The following is a 15,633-nucleotide window of genomic DNA, read 5'->3' on the forward strand; positions in this document are numbered from 1 at the left end:
TAGATAGATAGATCCCCTACATAATCCCCCCGCCGCCACATATTGTCTAGATAGATAGATCCCCTACATAATCCCCCCGCCGCCACATATTGTCTAGATAGATAGATCCCCTACATAATCCCCCCGCCGCCACATATTGTCTAGATAGATAGATCCCCTACATAATCCCCCCGCCGCCACATATTGTCTAGATAGATAGATCCCCTACATAATCCCCCCGCCGCCACATATTGTCTAGATAGATAGATCCCCTACATAATCCCCCCGCCGCCACATATTGTCTAGATAGATAGATCCCCTACATAATCCCCCCGCCGCCACATATTGTCTAGATAGATAGATCCCCTACATAATCCCCCCGCCGCCACATATTGTCTAGATAGATAGATCCCCTACATAATCCCCCCGCCGCCACATATTGTCTAGATAGATAGATCCCCTACATAATCCCCCCGCCGCCACATATTGTCTAGATAGATAGATCCCCTACATAATCCCCCCGCCGCCACATATTGTCTAGATAGATAGATCCCCTACATAATCCCCCCGCCGCCACATATTGTCTAGATAGATAGATCCCCTACATAATCCCCCCGCCGCCACATATTGTCTAGATAGATAGATCCCCTACATAATCCCCCCGCCGCCACATATTGTCTAGATAGATAGATCCCCTACATAATCCCCCCGCCGCCACATATTGTCTAGATAGATAGATCCCCTACATAATCCCCCCGCCGCCACATATTGTCTAGATAGATAGATCCCCTACATAATCCCCCCGCCGCCACATATTGTCTAGATAGATAGATCCCCTACATAATCCCCCCGCCGCCACATATTGTCTAGATAGATAGATCCCCTACATAATCCCCCCGCCGCCACATATTGTCTAGATAGATAGATCCCCTACATAATCCCCCCGCCGCCACATATTGTCTAGATAGATAGATCCCCTACATAATCCCCCCGCCGCCACATATTGTCTAGATAGATAGATCCCCTACATAATCCCCCCGCCGCCACATATTGTCTAGATAGATAGATCCCCTACATAATCCCCCCGCCGCCACATATTGTCTAGATAGATAGATCCCCTACATAATCCCCCCGCCGCCACATATTGTCTAGATAGATAGATCCCCTACATAATCCCCCCGCCGCCACATATTGTCTAGATAGATAGATCCCCTACATAATCCCCCCGCCGCCACATATTGTCTAGATAGATAGATCCCCTACATAATCCCCCCGCCGCCACATATTGTCTAGATAGATAGATCCCCTACATAATCCCCCCGCCGCCACATATTGTCTAGATAGATAGATCCCCTACATAATCCCCCCGCCGCCACATATTGTCTAGATAGATAGATCCCCTACATAATCCCCCCGCCGCCACATATTGTCTAGATAGATAGATCCCCTACATAATCCCCCCGCCGCCACATATTGTCTAGATAGATAGATAGATAGATAGATAGATAGATAGATAGAACCCCTACATAATCCCCCCGCCGCCACATATTGTCTAGATAGATAGATAGATAGATAGATAGATAGATAGATAGATAGAACCCCTACATAATCCCCCCGCCGCCACATATTGTCTAGATAGATAGATAGATAGAACCCCTACATAATCCCCCCGCCGCCACATATTGTCTAGATAGATAGATAGATAGATAGATAGATGGGACCCCTACATAATCCCCCCGCCGCCACATATTGTCTAGATAGATAGATAGATAGATAGATAGATAGATAGATAGATAGATAGATGGGACCCCTACATAATCCCCCCGCCGCCACATATTGTCTAGGATGGGACCCCTACATAATCCCCCCGCCGCCACATATTGTCTAGGATGGGACCCCTACATAATCCCCCCGCCGCCACATATTGTCTAGGATGGGACCCCTGCATAATCCCCCCGCCGCCACATATTGTCTAGGATGGGACCCCTGCATAATCCCCCCGCCGCCACATATTGTCTAGGATGGGACCCCTGCATAATCCCCCCGCCGCCACATATTGTCTAGGATGGGACCCCTGCATAATCCCCCCGCCGCCACATATTGTCTAGGATGGGACCCCTGCATAATCCCCCCGCCGCCACATATTGTCTAGGATGGGACCCCTGCATAATCCCCCCGCCGCCACATATTGTCTAGGATGGGACCCCTGCATAATCCCCCCGCCGCCACATATTGTCTAGGATGGGACCCCTGCATAATCCCCCCGCCGCCACATATTGTCTAGGATGGGACCCCTGCATAATCCCCCCGCCGCCACATATTGTCTAGGATGGGACCCCTGCATAATCCCCCCGCCGCCACATATTGTCTAGGATGGGACCCCTGCATAATCCCCCCGCCGCCACATATTGTCTAGGATGGGACCCCTAGATAAACCCCCCCGCCGCCACATATTGTCTAGGATGGGACACCTAGATAAACCCCCCGCCGCCACAGATTGTCTAGGATGGGACCCCTAGATAAACCCCCCCGCCGTCACAGATTGTCTAGGATGGGACCCCTAGATAAACCCCCCCGCCGCCACAGATTGTCTAGGATGGGACCCCTAGATAAACCCCCCCGCCGCCACAGATTGTCTAGGATGGGACCCGTAGATAAACCCCCCCGTTGCCACATATTGTCTAGGATGGGACCCGTAGATAAACCACCCCGCCGCCACATATTGTCTAGGATGGGACCCCTATATAAACCCCCCCCGCCGCCACAGATTGTCTAGGATGGCACCCGTAGATAAACCCCCCCGCCGCCACAGATTGTCTAGGATGGCACCCCTTTATAGACCCCCCGCCGCCACAGACTGTCTAGGATGGGACCCCTATATAAAACCCCGGCCGCCGCCACAGATTGTCTAGGATGGGACCCCTAGATAAACCCCCGGCCGCCGCCACAGATTGTCTAGGATGGGACCCGTAGATAAACCCCCCGCCGTCACAGATTGTCTAGGATGGGACCCCTATATAAACCCCCCCCGCCGCCACATATTGTCTGGGATGGGACCCTATATAAACCCCCCCGCCGCCACAGATTGTCTAGGATGGGACCCCTATATAAACCCCCCCGCCGCCACAGATTGTCTGGGATGGCACCCGTAGATAAACCCCCCCGACGCCACAGATTGTCTAGGATGGCACCCCTTTATTGACCCCCCGCCGCCACAGATTGTCTAGGATGGGACCCGTACATAAACCCCCCGCCGCCACAGATTGTCTAGGATGGGACCCCCCCGCCGCCACAGATTGTCTAGGATGGGACCCTATATAAACCCCCCCGCCGCCTTAGATTGTCTAGGATGGGACCCCTACATAAACCCCCGCCGCCACAGATTGTCTAGGATGGGACCCCTACATAATCCCCCGCCGCCACATATTGTCTAGATAGATAGATAGATAGATAGATAGATAGATAGATAGAACCCCTACATAATCCCCCCGCCGCCACATATTGTCTAGATAGATAGATAGATAGATAGATAGATAGATAGATAGATAGATAGATAGAACCCCTACATAATCCCCCCGCCGCCACATATTGTCTAGATAGATAGATAGATAGATAGATAGATAGATAGATAGATAGATAGATAGAACCCCTACATAATCCCCCCGCCGCCACATATTGTCTAGATAGATAGATAGATAGATAGATAGATAGATAGATAGATAGATAGATAGAACCCCTACATAATCCCCCCGCCGCCACATATTGTCTAGATAGATAGATAGATAGATAGATAGATAGAACCCCTACATAATCCCCCCGCCGCCACATATTGTCTAGATAGATAGATAGATAGATAGACAGAACCCCTACATAATCCCCCCGCCGCCACATATTGTCTAGATAGATAGATAGATAGATAGATAGATAGATAGATAGATGGGACCCCTACATAATCCCCCCGCCGCCACATATTGTCTAGGATGGGACCCCTACATAATCCCCCCGCCGCCACATATTGTCTAGGATGGGACCCCTACATAATCCCCCCGCCGCCACATATTGTCTAGGATGGGACCCCTGCATAATCCCCCCGCCGCCACATATTGTCTAGGATGGGACCCCTGCATAATCCCCCCGCCGCCACATATTGTCTAGGATGGGACCCCTGCATAATCCCCCCGCCGCCACATATTGTCTAGGATGGGACCCCTGCATAATCCCCCCGCCGCCACATATTGTCTAGGATGGGACCCCTGCATAATCCCCCCGCCGCCACATATTGTCTAGGATGGGACCCCTGCATAATCCCCCCGCCGCCACATATTGTCTAGGATGGGACCCCTGCATAATCCCCCCGCCGCCACATATTGTCTAGGATGGGACCCCTGCATAATCCCCCCGCCGCCACATATTGTCTAGGATGGGACCCCTGCATAATCCCCCCGCCGCCACATATTGTCTAGGATGGGACCCCTGCATAATCCCCCCGCCGCCACATATTGTCTAGGATGGGACCCCTGCATAATCCCCCCGCCGCCACATATTGTCTAGGATGGGACCCCTAGATAAACCCCCCCGCCGCCACATATTGTCTAGGATGGGACCCCTGCATAATCCCCCCGCCGCCACATATTGTCTAGGATGGGACCCCTGCATAACCCCCCCGCCGTCACAGATTGTCTAGGATGGGACCCCTAGATAAACCCCCCCGCCGCCACATATTGTCTAGGATGGGACACCTAGATAAACCCCCCGCCGCCACAGATTGTCTAGGATGGGACCCCTAGATAAACCCCCCCGCCGTCACAGATTGTCTAGGATGGGACCCCTAGATAAACCCCCCCGCCGCCACAGATTGTCTAGGATGGGACCCTATATAAACCCCCCCGCCGCCACATATTGTCTAGGATGGGACCCGTAGATAAACCCCCCCGTTGCCACATATTGTCTAGGATGGGACCCGTAGATAAACCACCCCGCCGCCACATATTGTCTAGGATGGGACCCTTATATAAACCCCCCCGCCGCCACAGATTGTCTAGGATGGCACCCGTAGATAAACCCCCCCGCCGCCACAGATTGTCTAGGATGGCACCCCTTTATAGACCCCCCGCCGCCACAGACTGTCTAGGATGGGACCCCTATATAAAACCCCGGCCGCCGCCACAGATTGTCTAGGATGGGACCCCTAGATAAACCCCCGGCCGCCGCCACAGATTGTCTAGGATGGGACCCGTAGATAAACCCCCCGCCGTCACAGATTGTCTAGGATGGGACCCCTATATAAACCCCCCCCGCCGCCACATATTGTCTGGGATGGGACCCTATATAAACCCCCCCGCCGCCACAGATTGTCTAGGATGGGACCCCTATATAAACCCCCCCGCCGCCACAGATTGTCTGGGATTGCACCCGTAGATAAACCCCCCCGACGCCACAGATTGTCTAGGATGGCACCCCTTTATTGACCCCCCGCCGCCACAGATTGTCTAGGATGGGACCCGTACATAAACCCCCCGCCGCCACAGATTGTCTAGGATGGGACCCCCCGCCGCCACAGATTGTCTAGGATGGGACCCTATATAAACCCCCCCGCCGCCTTAGATTGTCTAGGATGGGACCCCTACATAAACCCCCGCCGCCACAGATTGTCTAGGATGGGACCCCTACATAAACCCCCGCCGCCACAGATTGTCTAGGATGGGACCCCTACATAAACCCCCGCCGCCACAGATTGTCTAGGATGGGACCCCTACATAAACCACCCCGCCGCCACATATTGTCTAGGATGGGACCCCTATATAAACCCCCCAGCCGCCACAGATTGTCTAGGATGGGACACCTAGATAAACCCCCCCCCGCCACAGATTGTCTAGGATGGGACCCGTAGATAAACCACCCGCCGCCACAGATTGTCTAGGATGGGACCCCTAGATAAACCCCCCCCGCCGCCACAGATTGTCTAGGATGGGACCCTATATAAACCCCCCCGCCGCCACAGATTGTCTAGGATGGGACCCCTATATAAACCCCCCCGCCGCCACATATTGTCTAGGATGGGACCCGTAGATAAACCACCCCGCCGCCACAGATTGTCTAGGATGGGACCCCTATATAAACCCCCCCGCCGCCACAGATTGTCTAGGATGGCACCCGTAGATAAACCCCCCCGTCGCCACAGATTGTCTAGGATGGCACCCCTTTATAGACCCCCCGCCGCCACAGATTGTCTAGGATGGCACCCGTACATAAACCCCCCGCCGCCACAGATTGTCTAGGATGGGACCCCCTTATAAACACCCCTCCGCCACAGATTGTCTAGGATGGGACCCGTACATAAACCCCCCGCCGCCACAGATTGTCTAGGATGGGACCCCTATATAAACCCCCCCGCCGCCACAGATTGTCTAGGATGGGACCCCTATATAAACCCCCCGCCGCCACAGATTGTCTAGGATGGGACCCCTATATAAACCCCCCCGCCGCCACAGATTGTCTAGGATGGAACCCTATATAAACCCCCCCGCCGCCTTAGATTGTCTAGGATGGGACCCCTACATAAACACCCGCCGCCACAGATTGTCTAGGATGGGACCCCTACATAAACCCCCCGCCGCCACAGATTGTCCAGGATGGGACCCGTATATAAAGCCCCCCGCCGCCAGATTGTCTAGGATGGGACCCCTACATAAACCCCCCGCCGCATTGTCTAGGATGGGACCCCTATATAAACCCCCGGCCGCCACAGATTGTCTAGGATGGGACCCCTATATAAACCCCCCCGCCGCCACAGATAGTCTAGGATGGGACCCCTATATAAACCCCCCCACCGCCACAGATTGTCTAGGATGGTACCCGTAGATAAACCCCCCCGCCGCCACAGATTGTCTAGGATGGGACCCCTATATAAACCCCCCCGCCGCCACAGATTGTCTAGGATGGGACCCCTATATAAACCCCCCTGCCGCCACATATTGTCTAGGATGGGACCCCTAGATAAACCCCCCGTCGCCACAGATGGTCTAGGATGGGACCCCTATATAAACCCCCGGCCGCCACAGATTGTCTAGGATGGGACCCCTATATAAACCCCCCCGGCGCCACAGATTGTCTAGGATGGGACCCCTATATAAACCCCCCCGCCGCCACAGATTGTCTAGGATGGGACCCCTATATAAACCCCCCCGTCGCCACAGATTGTCTAGGATGGGACCCCTATATAAACCCCCCGCCGCCACAGATTGTCTAGGATGGGACCCCTAGATAAACCCCCCCGCCGCCACAGATTGTCTAGGATGGGACCCCTATATAAACCCCCCCGCCGCCACAGATTGTCTAGGATGGGACCCCTATATAAACCCCCCCGCCGCCACAGATTGTCTAGGATGGGACCCCTATATAAACCCCCCCGCCGCCACAGATTGTCTAGGATGGGACCCCTATATAAACCCCCCCGCCGCCACAGATTGTCTAGGATGGGACCCCTATCTAAACCCCCCCGCCGCCACAGATTGTCTAGGATGGGACCCCTATATAAACCCCCCCGCCGCCACAGATTGTCTAGGATGGGACCCCTATCTAAACCCCCCGTTGCCACAGATTGTCTAGGATGGGACCCCTATATAAACCCCCCCCCGCCACGGATTGTCTAGGATGGGCCCCTATATAAACCCCCCGCCGCCACAGATTGTCTAGGATAGGACCCCTATATAAACCCCCCCCGTCGCCACAGATTGTCTAGGATGGGACCCCTATATAAACCCCCCGTCCGCCACAGATTGTCTAGGATGGGACCCCTATATAAACCCCCGCCGCCACAGATTGTCTAAGATGGGACCCTTATATAAACCCTCCTGCCGCCACAGATTGTCTAAGATGGGACTCCTATATAAACCCTCCCGCCGCCACAGATTGTCTACGATGGGACCCTTAGATAAACCCCCCGCCGCCACAGATTGTCTAGGATGGGACCCCTATATAATCCCCCCGCCGCCACAGATTGTCTAAGATGGGACCCCTATATAAACCCTCCCGCCGCCACAGATTGTCTAAGATGGGACTCCTATATAAACCCTCCCGCCGCCACAGATGGTCTACGATGGGACCCATAGATAAACCCTCTGCCGCCACAGATTGTCTGAGATGGGACCCGTACATAAACCCCCCCGCCGCCACAGATTGTCTGAGATGGGACCCCTATATAAACCCCCCGCCGCCACACATTGTCTGAGATGGGACCCCTAGATAAATCCCCCGCCGCCACAGATTGTCTGAGATGGGACCCCTATATAAACCCCCCCACCGCCACAGATTGTCTAGGAAGGGACCCCTATATAAACCCCCCGCCGCCACAGAGTGTCTAAGATGGGACCCCTTCATACATTGAAATGACCCACCTGCTACTTACACTTCACCTCTGGTGGCTGTCCAGTTTAGTGTTGTAGATGAAATATCACCGGTCTTCACAATTATCATACATTTTTACACAATAAACCCTGTGCAGGATGTATAACATTTCAGAGGGTTCTATTTAGTAAATTCACTTCATACTCATTTCACCCCTACAATTAAATCGATACATATCTCAAAAATCTATTATCATTGGCAAGCTGCTCCGTAAGTGTCAATGATTAACAACCAAAGTCGATAGACGCACCCTTTGTCAGACTCGAGGCAGACCACCGGGGCTGAGCTTTGCTCTGGTGAAAGTTGCATTGCTTGTAGAGCCAGAGCAGCAATAACACCAGCAGAGTGCGGAGAGGCTGTACCTTCAGCTGAAAAAAATAAAGGAAAAAAGAATATATGATGCTAGCTGATGGCTCAAATGTGCTAGGAAAAAAATGTTATAGGTGTTCTGCATCATTCTTCTCCGGTCATACAATAATTACAAGCATAAGTAACATAATTGTACAACAGATACTACATGAGTTAACCACCTTGAGAAAAGGTTGTCTACTGTACTTTCCATTACAACTAATACTTAATTTGTGTGTATAAATCTGTGTAAAGCGTGGCACGCTCTCATTACACTCCACTAGGGTGTGTTAGTATAACGATATACTAGTAAAATACAGACATTTTTGCATGCCCAGCTTTCTGTACCTACTGTCAGAGATATCGGGGAAAAGTTGCGTCAAAGTTTTTAAAACAATCCATTCTAAACTAATTGATGGGATAATCTGGTCTCTCACTACTGTACTTTCACAACTGAGAAAGTGAGAATACCATTTCAAAGAAAGGAATCCCTCAAAGTTCCTGGTATTTTCAAATACCATAGTCATACCAACATTTGTACAGTCTCTTATTACTCCCACTGTATTTTCTGTATCTGTATCTGTTAAATGTTTGCAGAGTAATTTAGGACAACAGTGTAGTTTGGACAGTCGTTGCTAACTTTGTTTTGGTTCTGAGGACTTCCGTACAGCTATGGACGGACAATGTATATCTTTTATGTGATATATTTTTCAGTGTATGGGTCAATTTTTTCCGTCCGACCTCTCTGGTACAGAAAAACAGAGTATATATGTACTGTGTGTAGCAGAGTAACCACATGTTAATGACTTTCCACGGGCAAATTGCACACAAGTTGTATTCAGGAATGAACATGAATGTATTCTGCACTGTAAGCCTAATGTCTGCCCAGGGGCCTTCCTGTCATACAGGGTTACATTGCACAACTGCCCAGTGCTATAGGCTGACCAGGAAATCAATTTTGAGCTTTGGCCTAGCTGTGGCCATGAGATACGAGTATTCAAGCAAGAAAGACCATACAGGGTCCAGCATGGGAGGTGTTGTCTGGCAATTTGGATAATACATTGGATGTGTGGTGGGAGAAAGATAAGTGTGGACAGCAGGCTTCCCCATTTGAGGAGCATGGCTAAACATGTACTCGCCAACATGCAAAATTCACCTGCCACTAATATCACACTGGTTTGAAGTCTCCATTATTGTAGTATAGTACAAAATACAAAACTACAATCAATACATTCTATAAGCTTAGGTTTGGCAGATACATGGAGCTACAGTGTAATTGCAGATTGTTAAATTATATTTCTGTGCAGTAATTAAACCTTCCTCCGCCAAAAGAAAGTGATGAACAATGTAAAACATGTCGCAGAATCGTTAATACGTAGCTAGGCCTATTTTGTCTTGAACAAATTCCAAAGAAGAACTTTATGTTACGGCTGGCCCACTCATTAATATTCATTAGATGGGAACCACAAACAACAGGGCACATCTACACATCATGGGGCATCTACCTACTCAGTATGACAATGAATCAACTTGTTGGTCTTGCAATACCATGTTTACAAGCTTTCACTGTGATAATACTCTACCTACTCCCATTAATGAATAATAATGAGAATGAATTGCTTAATTATATGAACATGTACCTATCTTCAACTGACATCACCATACCAACTTATGAACTCTATCAGACATACGTTAAGCTGCGCTTAGGTTAAACTCCGCCCACTCATCAATATGCAGGATGGGTACCACAAACAATAGTGCACATCTACTGTACACATGGGACTTCAAGAATGACATTGACTCAACATGTGCTTCTTGAGGTATCCTGTTTACAAGCTGGTTGTCACATAAACACATATACATACACACATGCCAGCACAGCTTCAAAGGTTACTTGAGCCTCCGGCATCGTAACATTCTGGCTTGTGTTGTATTAGGCCTATACTAGCTAATTATGAGTGGGTAAGCCTGCACAGTACAAGGGCGGTGGAAGCACTTTTAATCTGGGGGGGCACCGACATCAAAGGGCCTTTATAACTCTTATTGTATTATCTTATTTGCGTATACACATCACTCCATCAACGCCCCCCCCCCCCCTCAAGGAAAATATGCATACTAGCACTGCAATATCCAATGTGCAAATTGGGAAACAAGGAACAAGTTTTCTTTTGAGACAAAAATTTTTCCATTCGAAATAGCTTTGAGTTTGACCCACAGAGATTCATTGAAAGTCACGGGCTTAGCCTGGATTTGCAAAGTTGTATGCACGACTATCTGAGCGGAGCGCCACCATCGGTTGGCGCGGAGCGTACTATAAAAATTTTGGTTTTACAAACCCCTCAGATGGCCGGAAACGGCCCTTCCCGAGTGTTCATTCTGGTTCCCTGGCCTCTTGCTAACTTGAGGCACCTCAATTTTTATGTAGAAAAAAGGCACATTTTTAACCTGAGGAAAAGTGGGGGGCACGTGCCCCCTGTTCCCCCCGGTTCCGCCGCCCTTGGTCCAGGTAAACATTTGACTAGTTAGAAAAAAATTGATCGTGCAAAAAGCGTGGTTGCCCAGATGAACTGCGCGTACGGTGTTACACGGAAATATTCGGGCATCATGATGCTAAATAGAGAAAATCATGGAATTGTCGGGCAAAAATTTGAAAAAGATTCGGGCAAGCTACTGCATATTTATATATATATTTCCAGATGACAAGAAATTCGGGCAAAAGTCCTGAAAAATTCGGGCAGCCTAAAAAATATATATATATATATATATATTTTTTTTCTCCTCTTAGGCTGCCCGAATTTTCCAGGAAATTTGCCTGAATCTCTTGTCCTCTGGAAATTTCCCGAATTTCTTGGCCCCCCACCCCCCGGCCTCGTACGCCTACGGTTGGCGCGGAGCGTACAAGGAAAATTTTGGTTTTACAAACCCCTCATATGGCCGGAAACGGCCCTTCCCGAGTGTTCATTCTAGTTCCCTGGCCTCTTGCTAACTTGAGACACCTCAACTTTTATGTAGAAAAAGGGCACATTTTTAACCTGAGGAAAAGTGGGGGGGGCACGTGCCCCCTGTGCCCCCTGGTTCTGCCGCCCTTGCTAGTTCCCTGGCCTCTTGCTAACTTGAGACAACTCAATTTTTATGTAGAAAAAGGGCACATTTTTAACCTGAGGAAAAGTGGGGGGGCACGTGCCCCCTGTGCCCCCCCGGTTCCGCCGCCCTTGGTACAGTACCTCACTGCAACTTTGAGCCGCTACTGCATTATCAACTTCTTATAATTTTCCAACTATTCCTTCTTGAATTTTTTAACTGTAAAATCTTTTATGCAATGCAAATCTATAGTAGACAAAGAATCAACAGTTATTCTTATTGAGATTGTTTATCAGGCCTTGACAAATACAGTCACCAACTCGCCACTGGTGAGTATACTTCAGCTTTGGCGCATAGAAAAGCCAAAGCTATATGCTACTCCCAATGGCGATTTGGAGACCGTATTTGGCCTGCTATACCATCACAATTGGAATAAAGTTTGGTAAAAAACCATATTCCATCCTAACATCCCATAAATTTCCTTGTCAGTATTTCCTTCTAAGAAATAACGAAATAAAAAAATAATTGTGCATATTGTTTCAATATTTTTGCTTCAATCACAGACTTATACAGTAGCTATAACTATGAGAGCAAAGCGTATGCCATAGGCTAGCTGCTTGAAGACAAGAAAGACACATGCACTTAACAAATGTTGCATAAAATCCCCACAAAGCTCCGACTACATGGTAGCCTAACATCACAATAAGTCAAAATGGAAATCTAGTCTAACCATCTATTAATTCGCTCATATTATGTCGCTGCCCCTAAAAACATTCACCGAGTAATTTCATTATTGCTGTTCCTTCGACCACATGGTAGCCTAACACCACACTCAGTCAAGTAGAAAATCTAGCCTAACCATGTGTTTATTCTCGGAATTTGTGTTGCAATTAGCTGACCCTAAAAATAGTCACTGAATGCTTTCATTATTGATACTATCTTCAACCACATGGTAGCCTAACACCACACCAATCTATATAATAGATTTGTAGTATCTACTACAAGTTTGAAAGTCTGCATAAAATACATACCACCTAGGCATAGTCCTTGACTGTCAGTACAAATAACACCGACAACTCCTTGTTGGTTCATTCTGGAAGAAAAGAGCGGTTTAAAACATATCATCAATATGTACATTACATTCAAATAACTACAAATTAATGTTTCTAACACTTTCCCATCTTTCCAATGAATCCAAAGACATGATACACCTGCACCCCCCAACCCTTTGCATTTTGATATTGATATCAAGTGTTATAAACTGAAACTATATAAGGGTGGTAATTTCGAGGGCCTCTGGGTGTTTTGGCCATTCTAAATTGCAATGAAGATTCAAATGCTCACCCCTTAAAAAGCAACTTTGCCTGAGGTATGCAATAGCCAATGCCAACACACTTGGAAAGTAACTTATTTACTTATTACTAATTATTTAATTATTACTAAGTTCAATAAGATGTTTTCCACGTGAAATACAGCCGATGAAAATAGTCAGTGATCTGCGATGCATGAGATTTATTAGTGATGAATACTTTGTAAACAAAGCTTACGTTGAAGTTACTTAGATCTATGATTATGAACGGATGCCGAACAGGTATACTTGAAATTATTCAGGAATATTTTATAAATTCCAGGACAGGATAGAAATCCAGGGACATGCACTTTTAATATGGGGATGGTAAATGAAATTTGGGGACTGTCACAAGAAATTCAGAACATTTGGTCACCCTTAGATAAAACTAATTTTAGCTACCCATCATGCAAGTGTAGTCCAGCCCTTATGTTAGGCTAAGTAAGCTAGGCCTGACATTCAGATTCCCCTGCATGCACATGGGCTTATCGTTGTAAAAGTCCTGCCATGTTAAAACAAAAAAGAACACGATTCGCTTGTTTGTGGTCACCGTCCTTTAGCACATGGTCTTTGCTACTTTACCCGAAACCAGTCACTTTTTTTTTAAATTAGCCTAGCCTAGGCCTAACACTAACAGTATCACTATCACAAGTAACAGTTAGGCCTAGGCCTAGTCGTGTTATGGTTTGCCTACTGTAGTGTGGCTTAGCCAGACGCTAATAGTTAGACATTCGGTTATGGATATCACCTCCCTTAATGAAAGAAATGTACCACGTACGTTTCTTCAATTTCATTATTTAGACCAGTCTCCATGTTTGAAGTCGATACTTTCCAAGGTATAAAGCTGACAGTTCTATGTTATTGTAACTGATGGTTGCGTCCGTACCTCTACAATGCAAAACTTGTGAACTAGTGTTGCTGTCTGCAGCACTGCGACGTAATGTGAAAAATCTGGGTGACCAGTACGCAAGATAAATTTCCAACGAAACTGAGTTCAAGCATCGTATGAGCCAACTGGTTAATCGGCTATATTGAGACCGATAATAGTCTATAATGGCCTACGCGCCTCAATGTTTGCCTCAGTCATGCAATCATGTGATACAGAAGATACGCTGACGAAAACAATACCGTAGCCTTTAAGTACCATAAACATAAGTCAAAGGAGATTTAGGAAATTAATCACTTTCTTGATGGCAATCAATACTTCTGAATTCTGTTGGGTTCATGACATGTCCATATTTTTCTTTTCGGTTTCTTACATGATAGAATTATTTAAATGCTTTTAGCAAATTATGCAATTTAGTTAAGATTTTCATTTACTTGAGATGAAAGATATTTAAAACAGCCATGATAAATATTACAGATGAATTTGATATAAACTTGATATTGCATTAACGACTGACCTGCTGTGACGTGACATGTTAATTGAAAGGGATGAATTCCTTTATAAAGGTTACTGGTTCTAATCCTGTTCAAGTCAAAGTTTTCGTGCTGTTGCTGTTCCATTGTTATACTTTTGCAATTCGTTTTCTGTTATTCTTTTACTCATAAATGGAGTGGCGACATCTTAGTAATCATGTCACGATTTCCATTTATTGCATTCCTCGTTAATACTTTCAATCCATTACAGAGTTACCTGAAACTGAACATATTAAACTAAAAGATATTACTCTCATATTATATCTGGATTTGAGAGGTCATTTCAAAGAACATATGGTCCTAAACATATCTTTGAAAAGCCAAAAAAGTTTCACATAGGTTTATGATATTTCATATGAAGAAAGGAGCACAAGTTGCGATGACCTTGGGAGGGGTCTAAGATGAGGGTCCCCCTACCCTTTGAAGAGAAAATTTCGACTTATTGTAAAGTATCGACTTATTTTTCAGGTGTTTAACTGTGGAATTTACTTGAAAGCTCATTACAAAATTGCAAAACTCTTCGTTCTTTCAAAAAGGCATGTAAGGAAAAGTTATTGATGATTTATGGAAGCTAATTATTTTCCTTGGAATAAAAGTTCAGTTGTTATTTGTGTGTGTGTGTGTGAATTTTTATTTAGACTTTGTTTTATTTTATTTGTTAGTAGATGCCCAAAGAAAAAAATGGATGTAAATTTTCCAGTAAAACATATATATTCAACAAACTGGGGGAAAAGTGTTTATAAGTATTTTACTTCTTTTTTTCTCCCTTTCCATGCATTGGTTATGTTGTATTTATGTTTATGTATATGTTTCATTGTCATTGTCAAAAAAATTGAAGGGTACGTACATGGAGCAAAATATTTGAAGATAAAATGCTCAATCCAGCGGGTAACTATTTCAAGACATGATGTCCATGAAGGCGGCCAAAATCCAACTTAATATGCATTTTAAAGATCAACTGAATTAGACAATAAATATTGATAACTTACCTTCTTGCGCTCAAAGCTAGATTTCCAAATTTCAAGGTTGAAACTTGTCTTACTGTAGTAAAC

General features: G+C 47.0%; 1 protein-coding gene across 1 annotated transcript in view; it reads right to left on the reverse strand.

Annotated features, from left to right (window-relative positions):
* LOC139961967 (ragulator complex protein LAMTOR5-like) overlaps positions 1-14,209 on the reverse strand; it is a 17,384-nt gene extending 3,175 nt beyond the window's left edge. Inside the window, exons 1-3 of the mRNA XM_071961706.1 lie at positions 13,941-14,209; positions 12,846-12,907; positions 8,636-8,753 (exon numbers count right to left, since the gene is read on the reverse strand). Coding sequence (XP_071817807.1) covers positions 8,636-8,753; positions 12,846-12,907; positions 13,941-13,975 — 215 coding nt within the window. The 5' untranslated portion in view covers positions 13,976-14,209. The remainder of the gene's footprint in view (positions 1-8,635; positions 8,754-12,845; positions 12,908-13,940) is intronic.
* Between the last annotated feature and the right edge of the window lie 1,424 nt (positions 14,210-15,633).

This window comes from Apostichopus japonicus, chromosome 20, assembly GCF_037975245.1.
Source record: "Apostichopus japonicus isolate 1M-3 chromosome 20, ASM3797524v1, whole genome shotgun sequence".
NCBI lineage: Eukaryota > Metazoa > Echinodermata > Holothuroidea > Aspidochirotida > Stichopodidae > Apostichopus > Apostichopus japonicus.